The following is an 18,490-nucleotide window of genomic DNA, read 5'->3' on the forward strand; positions in this document are numbered from 1 at the left end:
TTGGGGTCAGAGAGGTCCCACCAAAATAGAGAGCCCATGTCTTACTGCTGTTTCCATTTGATAAACATGTAGGTGAGCCCTTCTCAGTTCCTGTCCGTGGTAGCTATTACAGTGGAGCAGAAGTGGCTTTTTTTGTTAGTTTCTTAGCTGGCGCACCAGTGCTGTCTATGGGTCAGATGTTTTTGAGCTGCAATGTTTTTATTTTTCCTTCTATATAATTAGAGTTCAAGCACAGAAGTATGCAGTGAAATCTCAGCACTTTTTTACTTAGGAGACTGTGTTCTGCTTATGAGACCATTTGCTGACTGTCGTGGTTTAACCCCAGCTGGCAGCTAAGCCCCACACGGCCGCTCGCTCACTCCCCCCTGGTGGGATGGGGAGAGAATCAAAGGGTAAAAGTGAGAAAACTCGTGGGTTGAGATAAAGACAGTTTAATAGGTAAAGCAAAAGCCGCGCGCGCAAGCAAAGCAAACCAAGGAATTCATTCCCCACTTCCTATCGGCAGGCAGGTGTTCAGCCACCTCCAGGAAAGCAGGGCTCCATCAGGCCTAATGGTTACTTGGGAAGACAAACGCCATCACTCTGAATGTCCCCCGCTTCCTCCTTCTTCCGCCAGCTTTATATGCTGAGCATGACGTCCTATGGTGTGGGATATCCCTGTGGTCAGCTGGGATCAGCTGTCCCGGCCGTGTCCCCTCCCAGCTTCTTGTGCACCCCCAGCCTACTCGCTGGTGGGGTGGGGTGAGAAGCAGCAGAGGCCTTGGCTCTGTGTGAGCACTACTCAACAATAACGAAAACATCTCTGTGTTATCAACACTGTTTTCAGCACAAATCCAGAACATAGCCTCATACCAGATACTATGAAGAAAATTAACTCTATCCCAGCCAAAACCAGCACACTGACACGGGCTTGACATGCGGCAGACTGGAGACCTTCCTCTGCCTGCTTTCTGATGCTGAGCTCAAACACAGAAGTCTGAGGTTTTTATACATATACAACAAATGTAAAGGCCAGTGGATGTCAAATGCTGAGTATAGACTATAAAGCAGCAGTACTGTGCTGGGGCTGCCCTTGTAGCTGTGATATGTGGATAGAGGTAAATGCCTCTATTGTGACAAAATTGTAGCTGTCTTCACCAGCCCTAATCTGTTTCCCTCAAATACAAGTTTTAAGAGAGTTTTCACACATTCTTTCCCTTTTTCCAGTTTGTTTGTGCTGCTTGCATTTTATGAATGCTTTTCTGGACAGTCTGCTGCTCTGTGTGTTGATACAGCACTTGGCATGATGGCGATCTGGTTTTGAGTTGGGTCTTCAGGATTAGTGTGGTGCAAATATAAAAATTTTTGAAGTCTTGGCATTTAGAGATGTGTGTGGTGCTGGGTATACCATATCATCTTTGCTTTTGGCTTTTTCCAGAAAATCAAAGATGAGAATGAGCGGCTATTGAAGGAATATGGTTACTGCGTGATGGACAACCACAAGGAGAGGATTGCCAACTTTAAGATTGAACCCCCAGGTCTCTTCCGAGGTCGTGGGAACCATCCCAAAATGGGCATGTTGAAGAGACGCATCATGCCAGAAGACATCATCATTAACTGCAGCAAGTGAGCACTGGATACTTCACACCTTGGCTTTGCTTTCTAGATAGGATAGCTTCTTTTTAAAAAGCCTATATAGGTTGATATTCAAGCATGTAGAAATATCTGTGCTACTTAAATGGATAAGAAACTGAGTCATACAAGGAAAGACTGAACAAGGCTGTCATGGGTTTCATGTAGAACTTGGTCAACATATTTTCTTCCTCATGCCTACGGCCTACATCTGCTTAAACAGTCTTTCCTGCTAGTATTTCCAGAAATTAATTTCCTTCTAGGTAGGTTGCCTTACTTTGTCTTCCTTGATGTCGAAGGCTAAGGTTTGGTGGGCTTCTCTTCAGTCTTGTCCTGATAAGTGTCCACGCTATTGCAGACTCCACAAATCAGAGCTGGTCCTAGCAATGTTTGTTCCCACCAGCAGATACACATTGATAGCAGTTACATTTCTGATCCTTGACTGTTCACTTTGATTCACTTGATTTCCTGCTTGGGGTAGTATGTGGTTATGTTGCCTCAGTTTCTTTCCCTGTGCTTTCTTTGTGTGATGGTATTCATTAATTTCTCTATTTTGATGCTGTGGAAGTCTCTTTAAGTAGTTTTTATTTGCTGTTCTGTAATTCTCTGCAGGGATTCCAAGATCCCTCCCCCTCCACCAGGACACAAATGGAAGGAGGTCCGGCATGATAACAAGGTTACCTGGCTGGTGTCATGGACCGAGAACATCCAAGGCTCTATCAAATACATCATGTTGAACCCTAGCTCAAGAATTAAGGTAAAGATGCAGTTTAAAAAAAAAAAAAAAAAAAAAAAAAAATCTTACTGGTTATGTCTCCAAGAAGCAAATGTAGCTGGTGGCTAGGAGAGAGATAGGAAGTAAAGCTGTCTTGCTGTTTCATCCTACACTGATTGAAAAACATAGGAAAGTCTCTGGGCTTCTGTTCCCCCTTGAAAAGAAAGAATACAATTACTGCCCAGGAGAGCAGATGAAATCTGGAAAATGTCTATTGAAAAGCATCGTTGTGTTATTCCTAGTAGGAATCCTTTACCCTGTGTAAACCTAAAAGGAAGCAATTTATCCAAGAACAGACTTGCTCTGGTGGATATTTTGCCTACTTTTGGCCCTAACTTCCCCTGCCTGATCATGTAGGGAAGTTCTAACCGTGGGTTGCTAATTAGTCAATTGTAAAATTAAAAATGTGGCCAGGCTACTGGCTGATAAGGAGCTCATGACTGAAGGAAAACAAACCCTGCTGTGGGAGCAAATAACCAGTCAACGGATCAATTCCATAATGGCAATGATAAACCTGTGGAAAGGTAACTAGCCTTCAGTTTCGGGGGTAGGATTTAAGCTCTTCTCATGAAGTCTTTTTTTTTGTTTTATTTAAGAGATTTTTTCCTGGATTGGAAACAAGGGGTTTGTCCTACAAGTACAGGGAAAAATCTCTGTTCCTTGTGAATTCATGCCCTCTTTTTGCCATGGCTTGAATATATAATAATGATGATGAACTGTTGATGTTGCTTTTACGTTTTATGGGTGTTTAATTACACAGCTGAAGGAACATAAGTGTCATCTGAATAAAGCAGAGGAAACCATTTATATGTTGAGAAGCATGGAAGACATAATATCTTTTGTGTCTTTATAGTTGCTTCCATGGAAGCGTTTAATATCATGGAAATCTGAATTACCTACAGCTGCGTGGCAGTGTAGATTGAAGCTGTGCTGTTCAGCAGCAAAATCTCAGTGCTTTTGTACAGCGAGAGCATTTGCCACACACAGACTTGCAAAGCCTTGAGTTGCAGATTGGAACTGGTCCTTTGCCTGCTTTCTAATGCTGACTCTATTCCAACTTTCTCTGCAGGGTGAGAAGGACTGGCAGAAGTATGAGACAGCTCGGAGGTTGAAGAAATGTGTAGATAAAATCCGAAATCAGTATCGAGAAGACTGGAAATCCAAAGAGATGAAAGTACGGCAGAGGGCTGTGGCGCTGTACTTCATTGATAAAGTAAGGCTCGTTCCCCAGCACACTCCTCTTACCTTTCCTGTCCTGCTGGGAATACTCTGGAATGCTGTGTATCTGTTGCTAAGGCAGAATTGAGCCCAGTTACTAAGGTATCCTGAGACTTCCTGGTGGGCAGGCTCCTGTCTCCTTTTCCTTCCCATTACCTGGAATCCAGAGCAATAAACTATTGTACTGAACATGGCTATTTCAGGCAGCATTGTTTTAGTTCAGGGAAAATTCACAGCCTGGTTCCAGAATCGCCCAGTTGGATTACTGGGAAGTTTGTGTGGGGCTTTTGTCTCCAGCTGTTTCAGTTTTCCTGCTGGGAATTTCTGCTGGTTTGTCACCTCTTTAGTTTGAGGTCACAGTCGTGAGGTTTCATAATTATGCTAATTTTTTCACCACAGCGTAAAGAAAACTGCAGCTGTATTGATGCATTTAAAGCTACTTAAAACCAGTTCCCAGGGAGCTGTTGCCCTGGTAGTGTATGGTGTCTTGACCAACTAAATTAACAGATTTTGTTCAGAACGGTTTGGTGTAAACCAGGGAACTTTGATTTGAATAATTGTGGTTTCATATGAACACTGAAGGTTTTTCTTCAAAAATTATAAATTGGTTTAGCCAGTACTGTTAAAACACATTTTTTATGCAGCCGAATGTAGCCTTTAGATAATTTATATAGCCCAAAGTGTCCTATATGTTGTTTAAACTGTATGTATTTATCATGCAGTGAAGAGGTAGGATCACAGAAGATGAACAACTGAACTTTATGATTTTGTATCAGGTTGAGTTCACATGGAAGTCAGTTTGATTTTTAAAAAAATATCAAATGTTTTGAAATGGATTTCCATTAGAACTGTCTTACAGTTTGAGTTACTTAATGAGCGAAAGTTGGTAAAACATCTTGCTTCAAACTTCTCTTAAAAAAATGAGGTATTCTGGTAGATTTGTGGCTTTAGTGTAGGGTTATTTAAAACAGATTTAAAGAGAACTTAAGGTTGTTTTCATTAGAATTTTGCATCAACTTTATCCACTCAAATGCATTTTCTCCCTTTCTCTTCTCCTACGGACACTGTTGATTCTAGGCCAGTGTCTGAAAGTTTCCAGCATCTATACATTACTGGAACGGTTTAAAATGCTTACCTTTCTTGTCTTGATATAAATGTAGCTTGCCCTGAGAGCTGGTAATGAAAAAGAAGAAGGAGAGACAGCTGACACCGTGGGCTGCTGCTCTCTGAGAGTAGAACATATCAAGCTGCATCCTGAACTGGATGGCCAGGAATACGTGGTTGAGTTCGACTTCCTCGGAAAAGACTCTATCCGATACTACAACAAAGTCCCTGTTGAGAAGAGGGTAAGGCATCTCCACAAACACATACACAGACTGAATTGCAGAAAAATGTGGTCAGCGCAGTTTTGATGGCAATAACAGGGTGCTTTGTTACTGGTCAGATACCTAGCCAGAAAATAAGTCAGTTAATGTTCTTCCCTTTTTATTGGCAGTGCCATGGAAGATAAGGCTGCTGGTGGTGTGATGTAACCCAGCAGATGAGTTATTTAAACATCTTACTGCTCTTCCCTGTGGTCTCAGTGTCTAGAGTTGGCATGACGTAACTGTAACAGTTATGTTAGATGAGTTTCTTGGGTCTCGTTCTGGTCAACAGAGTTGGTTTTGTCACCTGTAGATGGTAGAGTTCTAGGCCCATATGACAAGTAATAGCATAGAAGGTTCTGAAATACAGTGCTGGAGAGCACTGTTAGATTAGCAGTTCGACTTGGGCTTTCATGATACTAGCCTCTCTGCCACAGTGGTTTTGTTCATGTTGGAGCTGAGCCCTCACTGAGGTAGATCTTGATCTTGGGCGCTCCAGAGCATACAGAGTAGGTGCACTGATACTTCTGGCCTATGAACCTGGGTATCTACCAACCAAGACTTCTTTCTTAGGCAATGGTAATTCCTTTATTTCTTTGTCATCCACCAATTTCAAATCTGCTGTGATATTGACCTCATTCCAGAATAAATTCCCATCCAGCAGTGTGAACCTGGAGGGCACTGTCCAAAAAGACTTGTTTTGTGCGTGTAACAGCTTTGCATCTGGCCCACAGCTCTGCAGTCAGCACAGTATGTTAGATACTGCGTGTATAATACTGTGGTAATTGTAGTGACGATTGGCAGTAAATGTTGGCCCCTTGGGGAGTAAAACAACTGGAAAAAACCAAACTACAGCTGCTATAGAAACGAGCATGTGCTGGAATTCTTACTTCCTTGTTTAAAGAAGAAAACATTTTTCCTGTTTAAATTTATTGGTGTTGATATCTCTTGGTGTCTCTTCTTTAGTGCTTACAATGGGGAATTGATTATTGTAGAACTAGAAATCTTTGTATATTAGGTGTCTATAGAAGAAGAATGCGTGTTGTTGAGAAGCTGGGAACTGGGGACTTGGAGCATGCAGAGCTGGGATTTGTGATCTCTGTGTAATCAAAGATGCTTTGATTATTCTCCCTACCTCAGTGAGACTTGTTTGGGATGGAACTGTACGAAACATTTAATGCAGCAATGAGAAGGGTTGGTGTTTGGTAGCTTCACTCCATGGGAAATGGCTCAGTGGTCTCTTTGGCTGCAGTAATGATGGAGAGTAAGGGAAAGGCAGTAGCTTTGGGGTCTCTTTCTCTGTTAGGCAGCTAAGCCAGAGCAGAATCAGATCTCCTGCAGTCTTGATCTAAAGGATGAGGATAAAGGGCATTGAATGCTCGGGACTCCTGTTGCTGGGGAGGAACCTTCAACACAAGTGTTGTATTGAGACATGGGTCTTTGCCTGCTGGGAAGTAACATCCAGCATTGTCAGTGTTGCCTGAAAACAGTTTAAGTGGCTCCCTGGCAGTGTTGCTTCCTTATGTATTACTGCTACCCAGCGCTGTCTGGTCTGTGTGGCTGAAGTTACCGGTTTTCTTTTCCTGCAGGTGTTTAAGAATCTTCAGCTGTTCATGGAGAACAAGCAGCCCGAGGATGACCTCTTTGACCGCCTCAATGTAAGCACGTAGTTAATGGTGAGGGATGGTGGGAGAGCACCATGAACAGGGTCACTCTGCACCAGGCAATAACAGCTGCTCTGTTCCAGAAATGGTTTCAGTGGCAATTTTCTTCCAGAGCTGGCCTGAGTGGCCTAAAAGCAGTGAGAGTCTGTCTCAATCTGGTGTCTGTATTGTCCACTGTGCTCACAGGTTCCTGAAGCGATGGGCTTTGGTCCTGGTGAGCCTGGCTGGCTCTGACTTGAGTTTTTTTCCGAGTTCAGAGATGATGATTGTGTGAGGTGACAGATTTTCAGATGCCATCCCCATCTACACATTTGGCTCTATGGGAGCACTGTGGTGGTTCAGGCACCTTCCCTGGGATGGGACAGGCACATTTCTACCTGTTGGGAACCAAAACCTCCACACTGAAGAAATCTTTTTTGGCCACTTGTGGTACTTGATACTAATCTAATACTTGTTGGTTCTTTGTTCACTTTTCCTGTGGTTTCAGTAATGTTGTAGTCAGGTCTGAGTACACTAGGCTTCAGCTGTGAGCTGCATGTCTTCATCAGCCGTGTGTCCAGAGATTTCACAAATGCTGTGGTCAATTCTAGTGCTAACTGTCATCTCCTTTCTGCTTCCTTAGACCAGTATCTTAAATAAACACCTTCAAGACCTTATGGAGGGACTGACAGCCAAGGTATTCCGTACTTACAATGCCTCTATCACGCTACAGCAGCAGCTCAAGGAGCTCACTAATCGTAAGTCTTGTCCTTCAAACTGTGAGGGGAACAGATCTTATCTTGCAATACAGACCTGGCTTCCTTGGCTTAGCCACAAGGCTTATATCTGTACACCACTTCCTCATTGCAGTTCTCCCAGTGCAAATGTCAGACAGCTGAGGTCTGACCAAAAATCTGCTGCCAGACAATCTTTTGGGGTAGTTGAGGAGCCCAGCACTGGGGCAGGGCAGAGCTGACTTGTGAGCACACCAAGGTGTGCCTGCTAGTTTATGCCTGTCCTTTACCAAATCTCTTATTTGCTTTCTGTTAATTGTAAAGTGCTATATGTGGCAGGCAAGGCAGATGCATCCGTAACAGCCCCATGTTTCTTGGCTGCTCATTCACAACCTCTCTGTCGAGCACTGTTAGCTTGCACTTTAACAACTTTACAAAGTGGGCATGTCAGATCTGTGAAGCCCAACAGTGTCTTGAGCAGTATGGTCCTGCTGTCCTCTGCTCTAAGCATGGATGTGCTTCCCCTCTTGAGTGGCAAATGGGTCTTGAGTGTCTTTGTTACTACCAAAGAAACTGTCCCAGTAAGAGCTAGGGCCTAGGTTGGAAGTGCTCAGGCTCTTACAACTGTAATTAGAGTGCAATGTTGAGACTGGCCCATCAGAGGGGAAGGTCAGTTCTGCAGTGACTGTGAGCTTGCAGAGTCGATGGTACGCTGGCTGGGGCTGCACAGCCCTGGAGAACCCACTTGTTCACCACCTTCTTGTACTTTGCAGCGGACGACAACATCCCAGCGAAGATCCTTTCCTATAACCGTGCCAACAGAGCGGTTGCCATTTTGTGTAACCACCAGAGGGCTCCGCCAAAGACCTTCGAGAAGTCCATGATGAACCTGCAGAGCAAGGTACCCCCACCCTTGCCCAGCTCTTGGGTTGGGGCAGGGCTCCAAGTGCTGCATCTCGGGAGTCACGTTTCCTTTCACTTGGAGTGAAACAGAAGCAGAGCCTGCTTTTCCCTGTTAGGAGTTGGTTAGTGCTGCATCAGAGATAGGCGTGCTTGGGGAGTAGTGAGCTGAAAGGGACACCTTTCAGTCTGAGTCGTCTTTTACTTGTAAAGACCAAGACCAGACCCTTTTTATCTGCCCTTCATCCCATAGCTATGTGTTCTGTTGCCATTGAAACTTCAGAGCAGCAGTCTTTAGCTCTAATTTGTGTCCCCTAAAGAACCCAGAGTGGGCATCCACTCCTGTTGCGTGAATCCCAGGCCACTGTCAGTGCAGGCTGTGTACATGGTACATTATGCCCCTCTGACCTGACCTCTTCCTTTGCAGATTGTTTCTGGTGAAGGCCATGAGGTCCAAAGGGGTTAGGTCTGTTCCTGGTCTGGCTTTAGAATAACCTTCACAATACGGACTTCTGGTTTGGCACTGCAGTGTCCCCTGCTTCTGTAACACCTAACATGGCTGCCTTCACCCTAGATCTTAGAGCTTGGGGAATGGTTGAACAGGGGCTGCAAAATGCTAAATCTCCCTGAATCCTAAACTTACTGGAGAAGAACTGCCTGAAGCCTTAACAGCTTTCAGCCTGTAGGATTTGGGGCAAGAACTGATTCCTGCTGAGGGAACAGGGATCATCCTTCCGTGTTACCATCAGAGAGTTGGTACTGGCGGGATACAGTGGAGGCAGGCAAGCTGCCTGGAGGGGCTGTTGGCCAGTCCAGGCCAAGCCAGTTCCTTCGCCTGCTTGGTTGTAGCTGTGTGAGAAAGCTCCCACCCCCACTTTGTCTTTGGAAATGAGTGAGGCCCTATTTTCTGAGGGGAGTACTTCACCACGCTAGGCTTTGCAGCAAACCGAAAGGCCAGTGGCCTAATTGTTCTACAGAAATGGGTCTGACCACTGGTAGATTCTGAACGTGGTCACAAACTCACTCCCTGGGTCATGCTGCCCAGGGGTGACTGCCACGGTTTTCAGCAGCTTGTTCACGGTGCTGCCGTCTGGTTTTGCCTCTCCTAGATCGATGCCAAGAAGGAGCAGTTAGCTGATGCCAGGAGAGAACTGAAAAGCGCCAAAGCTGATGCCAAGGTCCGGAGGGATGAGAAGTCTAAAAAGTAAGGCTGGTGTTACTAGGCTGTGCAATGCTCCCAGTACTCTCAGCTCCAAATGGGTCCTTCACCCTGTATTCTGTTTCCCCAGCCTGTGATCTGGGAAGACTTTGTCAGGCTTTCTTGTCCCTTCTTTATTCTGTGCATGAAGAAATGGCCTTCAAGTTGAGAACCATAGGTCTGACACTGCAGTTCCTGATGTGGTCAATAGCGTTAGTCTCCACTGTGTGTCTCAGCCCTCCAAGCTGGGCACCAGCCAGTGCTCGACCACTCTGCTGCCCAGGTCCAAGCAGAGCAATGGATCCAGGGTGCAGCATTGCCACCTTAATGGGGAGCCAGGAGTTACACAATTGCACATGCACTTTTCTGGGTTCTGCTCTGCTCCATTGGAAGCCCACGGTGCAGACGATGTACTTGGACTCTGTGTGGGCTCTGCAGAATAGCCACAGGGGTCCTGAGTTAAGGGAGCTCTGAAAGCAGAATCACAGCATGACTATTACAGAGGGGTAGATGGGCTGGTTTTAAAGTGGGTGTAGCATCAGCACAGTTCAGGCTATTGCTTCCAACCCTTTAAAAGAAAACTGCTGCTTAAGATTTCTGCTCTGCCTCTTTCAAAATGTCAGTTCTTAATTGCATGTGCTGAGTGTTTTGTGTCACCATCTGTGCTGACACAGCTGCCGTTTGTGGCTGGTGGCATTGCTTATCTTGAGCGGAGTCCCTTTGGGTTCCCACAGTGCTGCCATCTCAAGCCTAGCAGGGCGTTAGGAATTAAATGCTTTGATTCTTTCCCACCCCAGGACAGTGGAGAGCAAGAAGAAAGCAGTGCAGAGGATTGAGGAGCAACTGATGAAGCTGGAGGTTCAGGCTACAGATAGGGAGGAGAACAAGCAGATCGCTTTGGGCACCTCCAAACTCAACTATCTGGATCCCAGGATCTCCGTTGCTTGGTAAGCATCTGCCTGGGGTGTGCTGGAAGGAACCGCCCCTTCACTTCTGTCTTGTCCCCCCAGTTAGCAGACAAGGGCCGTGGCTGAGAGCAGTGCCCCTGTGCTGCCAGAGATGTCTGTCTCTGTGGCCTTCCCTTATATCTTCAAATGGTTTCAGGAAGTTATAAGAGAGTCTCTTGAGGCGAGTGTAACATGCCAGCCAAAGCCAGCACCGCAGTGGGAGGGAATGGGTCGGAGAACCTGCAGGGTCTAACACCAGGAGGCTGGTCGTGCTCAGCTGGGTGGCGTGTCTTGTAATGGAGCAGAGCTTAGGAAGGTGCTAGGGAAGAGCAGGGCGGTTCTGCTGCACCGCGAGGGGTTGAGTGCCTGTGGTGTGTTGACTCTAACAGCGTTTCCTCTTCTGCAGGTGTAAGAAGTGGGGAATTCCTATAGAGAAGATTTATAACAAAACCCAGCGAGAGAAATTTGCCTGGGCTATCGACATGGCAGAAGAAGACTATGAGTTTTAACCTGTTTTTAATGAGCTGAATTTTATGGGAAAAAAAGGGGGAGTAGCCTGGTTTTTAGGGAGATTGATAAACTGTGAGCCTTACTTGTCCTTGGATGCTGGGGAAGGGGGAGGAAAGGGGCAAGTGAGCATCAGATAAAACAGCCAACATCTTGCAGAAAGCATAACCTGGAAATATCCTAAAGGAGCTGAGCCAGTTGTCCTATGGACAACTTATTTAAAAATGTTTCAGAGATCCAAATTCTAGCTGTCTGGTTTGTGTGGTTTTTCTCTTGAGGCAGGGCAAGTGGATGGGGGATTTGTCAACCTTCCGCCAGGCAAATTCACCATCACACTGAGAGCGTGGGAATCTTTAGCTACTGTATACAAAATCCAATTATATTGGTGCGTTTTTACAGTTAGGGTTTTGCAATAACTTCTATATTTTAATAGAAAATGGACTCCTTAACCCCTGCCCTTCCCCTCCCCCTCCCGCCCCATTTCAGAATTTAACAAATAAACAAAATTTAAGAAACCCAACGCACCTGTTACAGCTGTCACTATAGTCATGGAAATACCCAAATCTTTTTCAATTTGTCACTTGGAACAGTCGTGGCATTGGAACATGAATTACAAATATCCACCACATTTGTTCAGAGCAAAGCGTGATGGGAAATCGGCCTCCTGACTTGAGTGTTCCTTTTTTAAATGTGAATTTTTATTTCTTTTAATTATTTTAAAATATTTAAACAGGTTTTTTTTCTTCTTGATCTTAAAGATCGTGTAGGTTTGGGGAGCGGGTGGGGGGAGGGGGCCGTGTGATGGGGAGATGCGCTTGGAATTTGAGGACAAGTGAAATTGGCAACAAATGACATTCCCATCACCCTTTGTTCTGAACTTGCTCTGTACACTTCAAGAATATCTACTTTTTAGGTTTGTCAGACTGTTTTACCTTTTCCCCCCTTTTTTTCTAAGCCCCACTCCCCTCTTTTACTTGAAAGATTTTATTGTGTAAAAAGAAGTTTCACAGGTCAATAAATTTCGAGGGAGATGAGCATTGGTCCAAAAAGGAAAATAATCAAGATTTTAGGGCTTTTATTTTTTCTTTTGTAATTGTGTAAAAAAATTTTAAAAAATTAAAAAGCAGAATTTTAATGTGAAACCTTTTTTTGCTATAATCATTAGTCTTAGAGGCATTGTTAGCGTAGTGTGTGTGCGAAGACCATTTCCTGCAGCCTTTCCTCAACAAGTATCTTCTATTTTTATCATGAATTCCCTTTTAATCAACTGTAGGTTATTTAAAATAAATTCCTACAACTTAACTGAGTGTTGGTGTCTGCGTGTTCTTTCACCTCAGGCCCTGGGCCGTGAGGTCCCCTAGGTCCCGAGGTTGGGGGGCAGATGGTGGGCCTGGCACCACGTTGTTTCTGCAGCCCCGTACAGCAGGCACTGCCTCCATAGCGAGATGCTTGAGCCTTTCTCATTTGAACAGGGCTGCACGGAGGACGGTGAGGCCGTGGCAAGGGCCGGGTGGGTTGGGATTGACCCAGCAGTTGTGTCTTCATCAGGGGGAGCTGAGAGCACGCGGGTTCATCGTGATGGCAGGGATCTGAAATGAAGCACCGGGCCGTGGCTGGCTTTTGGAAGGGATAACGCTTTTCACAGCTGCTGATGGTGCCGGTTTGAGTAACTAATGTTGACAGTTTGAGTAACTGGCGTTGCTCCTTGCTTGTGGTCCGTCATGGTGGCTCTGTGGTCTGTGGTAGGTCTGTATGGTCACGTAGCCAGACCCTCAGTGGGTGGAGAAGTTGGTCCTACAGCATCACAGCGTGGGGTGTTTTGGAGCCCTGGTAGGGGCACAGAGACCTGACCAGGCTGTCCTGCCGGCCTGCGATCCTGCTGCTTGCTCACGAGCTCACATTAATGCTGGGGCTTGAGGTGGTCCATCAGCTCGCCTGCTTCCCAGATCCCGCATCTGTGCTCCCCGCATGGCAGCGTGCTCGTCTGGGTTGGTTTGTGCACCCCCAGGGGAAACTGCCTTGAATAATGTGCTTAAATGTCAGCAGCCCAACCCTCCAAGCTCTTTGGGTGCAGAGCTGCCCAGTTCCTGTTCCCAACGCCAGCAGGAATTGCCTGAAGGATTTTATTCCCTTTTAATGAGCTGCTGCTTGGTCCCTGCTGGAGCCGTGTCCATGTGCAGCCTGCACAGCAAGCCTAGGAGCCTGCCCTCACCCTGAGGAGTGGCTGCAGATGCCAGGTAAAGATCCTTTCTGGGACTCATTGGCTGCATTTGTGAGTTAGTGGGAAAACCAGGAACGTGCCTTGGCATCTGTATTTGGGGTCCCTTCAAGCATCCTTGGAAGTGGAGGCCATTGCTTTAGTGAAATGGGAAGTGACCTGAGGCAGCGGGAGCGAGGGGCTGACCTGGCAGGGAGAAGGGGTGGGACGGTGCTCGTTTGGGCCCGGGTGGCCCCTGTGGCAAGGTGGTTTTCAGCTCATGTTCCTTGAAAAAGGCTGCTTTTGTGGAGAGCCAGGCCATGCTGCAGCCAGGTGCACCAGGAAGCACGGAGAAGGGCATCACGAGTGGGTTTTCCTTTACTCTGTGTTGCTGATGGGAACGTTCTCTGCATCAACCTTCAGTGCCCAGGCTGTATGTAGCGTGTGCTCAGGAGCCTGGCAGCCTTTGGCCACGTCCCCGCTCCAGCCGACAGCAGGTTAATCGCAGCCCAGTGCTGGAGCTAGCGCAGCGGGGTGGCTGTGCCGGAGAAGAGAGGAGCTGGGGCTGGGGCAGGGCTGCTGGGGCTGGCGCCGGAGCTGTGTGTAGAGGGTGCTCTGGGGTGTTAGGGGCGGAGGGTGCTGCAGGGAAGCGAGGCTGCTCTTGGGTGCCCAAGCGCTGCTCAGCGCAACGAGCTGGAGGGTGGGGGGTAGAGGGCAGGGGCTGGTCTTCCCTGTGCTGTACAAGTTTGGGATCCTCGGCTCCTGCTGGAGAGACGATGGACCCCAGGAGCTGGCAGTGCCCGCTGCTGGCAGGGGGGAGTCCCGTGTTCCTGCCAGCTGGGAAAGATGTGGCAGGCCACTGCCTTGCTCTGATCCTTCCTGCTTCGCCCGTACCTGACCAGTGGTCACTGCGGGTTTCCATGCAAGCGCACCTCAGCATCGGTTTGCTTTGCCTCCCACAGGCTGCCTGCTCACCTGCTCCTGGGAAAACCCCTGCCCAGCGCAGCGGAGAGCAACAGCAGTGGGATGTGGCGAGACCTGAGCTGCTCTTCTGGCGTGGTTTCTCTGCTGCCTTTTATTAGCCTGCAGCCCTCCGCGGGGAGGAGGATGGAGTGAGGGCAGCATCCTCTCCTTCCCCTCATGGCTGCGAAGGGCGGGAGGCTGGGCAGGGACACGGGCGATGAGGCTGATGGATGCATCCATCTCCCTGGCACTGGAGGGCAGCCCAGGGCCCGGTGTCCTTGGGGAGCCTGGAGCAGGCACGGGCCCTGGCTCATCTGCGAGCGCTTCCCAGGCACCCCGATGCTGGGGCAACGCTTGCTGGGCTTGCAAACCCCACAAGGGTGGCTGCGGGGCCGGGCTCAGCCAGCTGCAGGAGCCTCTCGGCAGCCAGCCCCGAGCAGGGCTTCCTGCTGCCCACTGTGATATTTTCAGGCGCTTTGTTGTGGCTGCAAAAACTCGCAGTTTGGCAGGAGTTACCATTTACTCTCTGGGGCCTTTCCAAGGTGCAGCGGAGAAAATGCCAGCAGAGAGGGAAAGGGGTTCATTGTGCTCCCGACCTGCCCGTGCCTGGAACAATGCAGCCCATAAAAATACCCTTTCTATTTATACAGCTCTCCCTCCCCGCGTTCAGACCTGGCCGAATTAAATTCCCATACCCTACGCTGCTGAGCAGGAAAATGTGCTTCTCCCCCTGCCCCGTTGAACACAATGGGGAGGGACATGCTCCTGCAGAGGGGGATCCCCCACCCCAGCATCGCTGCCGGCAGATCCGCTTTCTCCCCGGGCAGGACGGAGTGCCCCTGGCCAGGCTGGGGGTTGTGGCTCTCAGGCCGTGCTCTGCTTGGAGGAGGGAGGCTGGGCTGATGTCCCAGGCTGGAGTGTGCTGTGCCTCTCCCTGTCAGTGGAAGGAAGAACTATGTTGGTGCAAAACCAGCCCTTGAAAAGGTGCTCGGCTCCCTCAGAACGCTGGGGAGCACAGGCGCTCCCCTGCCGGCTCTGTCCCGGGCAGGGAGCTGAGGAGGATTTAATCTGTATTTTTGCCTGTGGCACAGTGGCGTCAGGACCACACATCCCACGCTTTAAATGGAGAATTCCCAGATCCCGTTGACTCACTGTACAAACAGAGAAGTGGCCACGAAACGGCTGCATCCCGTTTTGCATCCCACCACCGCAGCGCCTGGTCCTCGCCTGCCCCAGTGCCACCGTCCCAGTGCCACCACCCCAGTACAGCTTTCCTGCCCCGCAATAGGGCTTGCGTTTGGCAGCGAGAGAAACTGAGGCAGCGGTGACGTGACCAGCGGAGGGGGCAAAATTTAGGTTGAAACTGGGTCTTGTGTGCCGCGAGCCCATGGACAGGGCCCGATGGCCAAGGGGAGGCTGCAAACCCCGCTGGACGCAGCCCCATCCCCCTTGAAGTCTTACAGGATTCAGGGGTTGGAAATTGAAACCAGGTGAATGCAGGATATTAAAAAAGTGTGCGCTCCCCTAGCGACATCAGGGAGTGGGGACAGGGAACCTGGAGCTGCAGCGCGTTTCCCATCAGGTGCCGGTTTGTAATCCAGAGGGATCTTGCAATGCCTGGAAAGGGCAGGAGGATGCCACGGGGCGGTAGCCCTGCCTGTGGGCACGGCTTCACCCCAGCTCCTCGGTGAGCGCGCCGCACGCGGCAGGCACCACGCCAGCATCCGCAGCGGCTCTGCGGCCCCAGGCGGGTCTGCTTTCCATCCCCGGCAAAAAACCGCCTTGCACTGCTCTGTGTCTGCTAACACCACCCCGGGGCAGGAGGTAGCTCGGCACCGCGTTCCCTGTGGGTTTTCCAGATCCTGCTCGCTGCAGGGCTGAGAGAAGCTCTTCCCCGATGGCGATTTTCTCAGCCCATGGGCTGGTTTCTCCTTTACCCACCCCAGGCAGCGCAGAACAGACGGGAAGGAATAAATAACCCGGCGTGGTGCATCTCTCCCGGGGACTGCAAGATGCCGGGTACCGCTCGCTCGGATGAGGATCGGGCACCTCCTCTCAACGCATGGTCCCCAGGGCGGGAGAGGGATGCATCCATTCCCAGACACTGGCATCGGAGGGATGCTGGGCTGCGGGGACCCCCCGGACTCACCCGTGGGGTGGCCTCAGGGTTCTGTTTCCCTGGATTTTGCTCCCCAGCCCTTGAGCAAGGCCGGGGGCTGTCCTTAAGCCAGAGGTCACCTGGCCGTTAGCCTGCTGCCTCTTCCCGGGTGGAGGATGCAGCCGCTCCATGAATGCTGCAGGATACCGGGGGGTCAGCACCCCACGCTTCGGGACTGTGAAGGGGGAAGGTGCTGGGGCTGCTCAGAGGGGAAAAACCTCTTTTCCCAGAGGTGTTTGCAAGTGGAGACTTGCAGAGCCCCCCGCCTTCCACAGCCGTATGATGAACAGGATCCAGGGAATTTCTTCAAAAGCAAAACGTGTCTGACCCACTGCGGACCAAAGCCTGGGCAGGGTAGAGCGGGACAGGATAACAGGAACATGATGGAAGTTTCCGCTGCAATTGCCCGCAGCCTGGCCAGTACAGGAGCCGGGACCACCGAACGAGGCTGGCAGGCAGCAGACAGACAAAAGTGGTTTTGCGTGCTGTCAAATTAAACTGTGAAATTCCTCGGCGTGCAGCATCGTGGACACGGAGAATTAATGCAAGGCTAAAAAGTGATTAGTCAAACTCAGAGAAGGAAAAATATCCATCACAGACACCTCATCACAAACCAGCACCTCCACGCGCCGGCCCCAGCCACCGAAGGCTCCGGGGCTGGGGAGATGCTGTGATGGGTGCTCTCCATCAGCGTGAACAGGCAGCGTCTGGGAGTGAGGGAGTTACCTTTTTTGCTTCTTCGATGGCCACACTCCCTTCTCAGGTTTTGCCCTCAAAAACAAGGGTGTGCCCATAATGCTCAGCTATTTTAAGACCACTGGGAGCCGGCTGCTTCCTGCCGGTCCCGAGCGAGGCCGTTACACAAGCAAGGAGCGACTTCCCCAGCGGCGGCGGCAGCGGCGGCGGCTCACCCCAGAGGGAGCGGGGGAGTGGGGCAGAGGGTCCTGTGCCGACGCGGCCCCAGGGCTCCCACCGGCAGGCTCCCAGCAGCTCTGCCTTAGCTGAGCACGTCCCCAGTGTCCTGTCACCCCTTACGGTGCTGTCACACGCCAGTCATTTTTATAAGGGCAGGTTTAGGTTCTTATCCCAGTGCATTTGTCCTTGCCTTTTTGATGCCCAGACAGTGGGTAGGATCCTAAACAACCATGAACCTTGTAGGGCTCCTAGCGTGGGTGCACGTGTGTGCACATGTGCATGCGTGTGCTCGTGCGTGTCCCTTTGAAGGCGGGTGAAGCAGTAGGACAGAGGGAGCTGCTCGTATTTGGGGTGCACTCAGTGATGGGTGCCTCACTTAGCAAATGTTGCCCCTTCCAGACCCACCCATGAGCTGGGGGGTGACATAAGGGCTGCTCGGCCGCAGGCTGCCTTGCCATGGGCCTGCAAACACGTGTGTATGTATGTGTGTGTATATATTGTATACATACACACATATACATATACCTATGCATTTATATATAGGGGTACATCCCCTCCAGCCTCTCCTTTTCACTGCTCTCCTGCAGCGGGGCCGTGCTCGCCCTTGGGCAGCCCATCTCCTGGCCAACATCGCCTGCCAGGGTGGGTGATGCACCCGCCACCGCACCTCGGTGTTTGCACCAGACCCGGGACTCCATCCCCAGCCCAGGGCAGCCTGAGCGCCCAGCCTGCCCTGGGGTGCCCTGATGGGGAGGAGGGCACGGGGAGGAAGGCCAGCAGTGCAGAAAGGGAAATTGCAGGCTTTAACCACATGAATGGAGCAAACCGCCCTGAAACGCTTCCCAATTCAACCGCTTATCCCCTTGCTAACCCCGCTTTTGTGTGGCCTCCCGCCGGGGCTGGAGCAGGGCTGGAGAGCCTCCCGTGAGCCCCCGGCTCCCTGCACATCCCCCGGGGATGGGATGCCGCTGGCTGCCCTGCAAACCCCATCCCGCTTTCCCTGCCAGCACAGGTCTGGCCATGATTTATGGGGAGGAAGCTGCGGCAGCCACAGGCCTGGCTCCGGCAAGGATCCATGCCGTGGTGCCGGCAGCAGCCAGACGGAGGGGACTGTCCCCAGGAAAAGCCACCCTGCTTGGCCTGTCCCAGCACAGCAGGGCTGGGGATATCCGTGGCAGGGCAGGGAGAGGAGAGCACCTCCCGGGGGCAGCTGCCAGCCTGACCCATGCCCTGCTCACCTCTGCGTCCCTGCGTGTGCCCGCTCACCCTGCACAGCCCCCACGGCGGACACGAAGAGTGATGGGGCAGTGGCGGGAGGCTCGGGGGGCTGAGCCCCTTGACCCTATGGCAGTGCCCCAGG

The 18,490-nt window shown here is 50.2% G+C and overlaps 1 protein-coding gene across 1 annotated transcript in view; it reads left to right on the plus strand.

Moving 5' to 3' along the window:
• Nucleotides 1-11,671, plus strand: part of TOP1 (DNA topoisomerase I) — a 69,143-nt gene extending 57,472 nt beyond the window's left edge. The window contains exons 12-21 of the mRNA XM_050907237.1: nt 1,418-1,605; nt 2,224-2,368; nt 3,456-3,599; nt 4,765-4,950; nt 6,558-6,626; nt 7,255-7,369; nt 8,119-8,246; nt 9,355-9,449; nt 10,241-10,390; nt 10,797-11,671. Of these exons, the coding sequence (XP_050763194.1) occupies nt 1,418-1,605; nt 2,224-2,368; nt 3,456-3,599; nt 4,765-4,950; nt 6,558-6,626; nt 7,255-7,369; nt 8,119-8,246; nt 9,355-9,449; nt 10,241-10,390; nt 10,797-10,899 (1,323 nt within the window). The 3' untranslated portion in view covers nt 10,900-11,671. The remainder of the gene's footprint in view (nt 1-1,417; nt 1,606-2,223; nt 2,369-3,455; nt 3,600-4,764; nt 4,951-6,557; nt 6,627-7,254; nt 7,370-8,118; nt 8,247-9,354; nt 9,450-10,240; nt 10,391-10,796) is intronic.
• The last annotated feature ends 6,819 nt before the right edge of the window (nt 11,672-18,490 follow it).

Source organism: Gymnogyps californianus, chromosome 17 (genome assembly GCF_018139145.2).
Source record: "Gymnogyps californianus isolate 813 chromosome 17, ASM1813914v2, whole genome shotgun sequence".
Classification (NCBI taxonomy): Eukaryota; Metazoa; Chordata; class Aves; order Accipitriformes; family Cathartidae; genus Gymnogyps; species Gymnogyps californianus.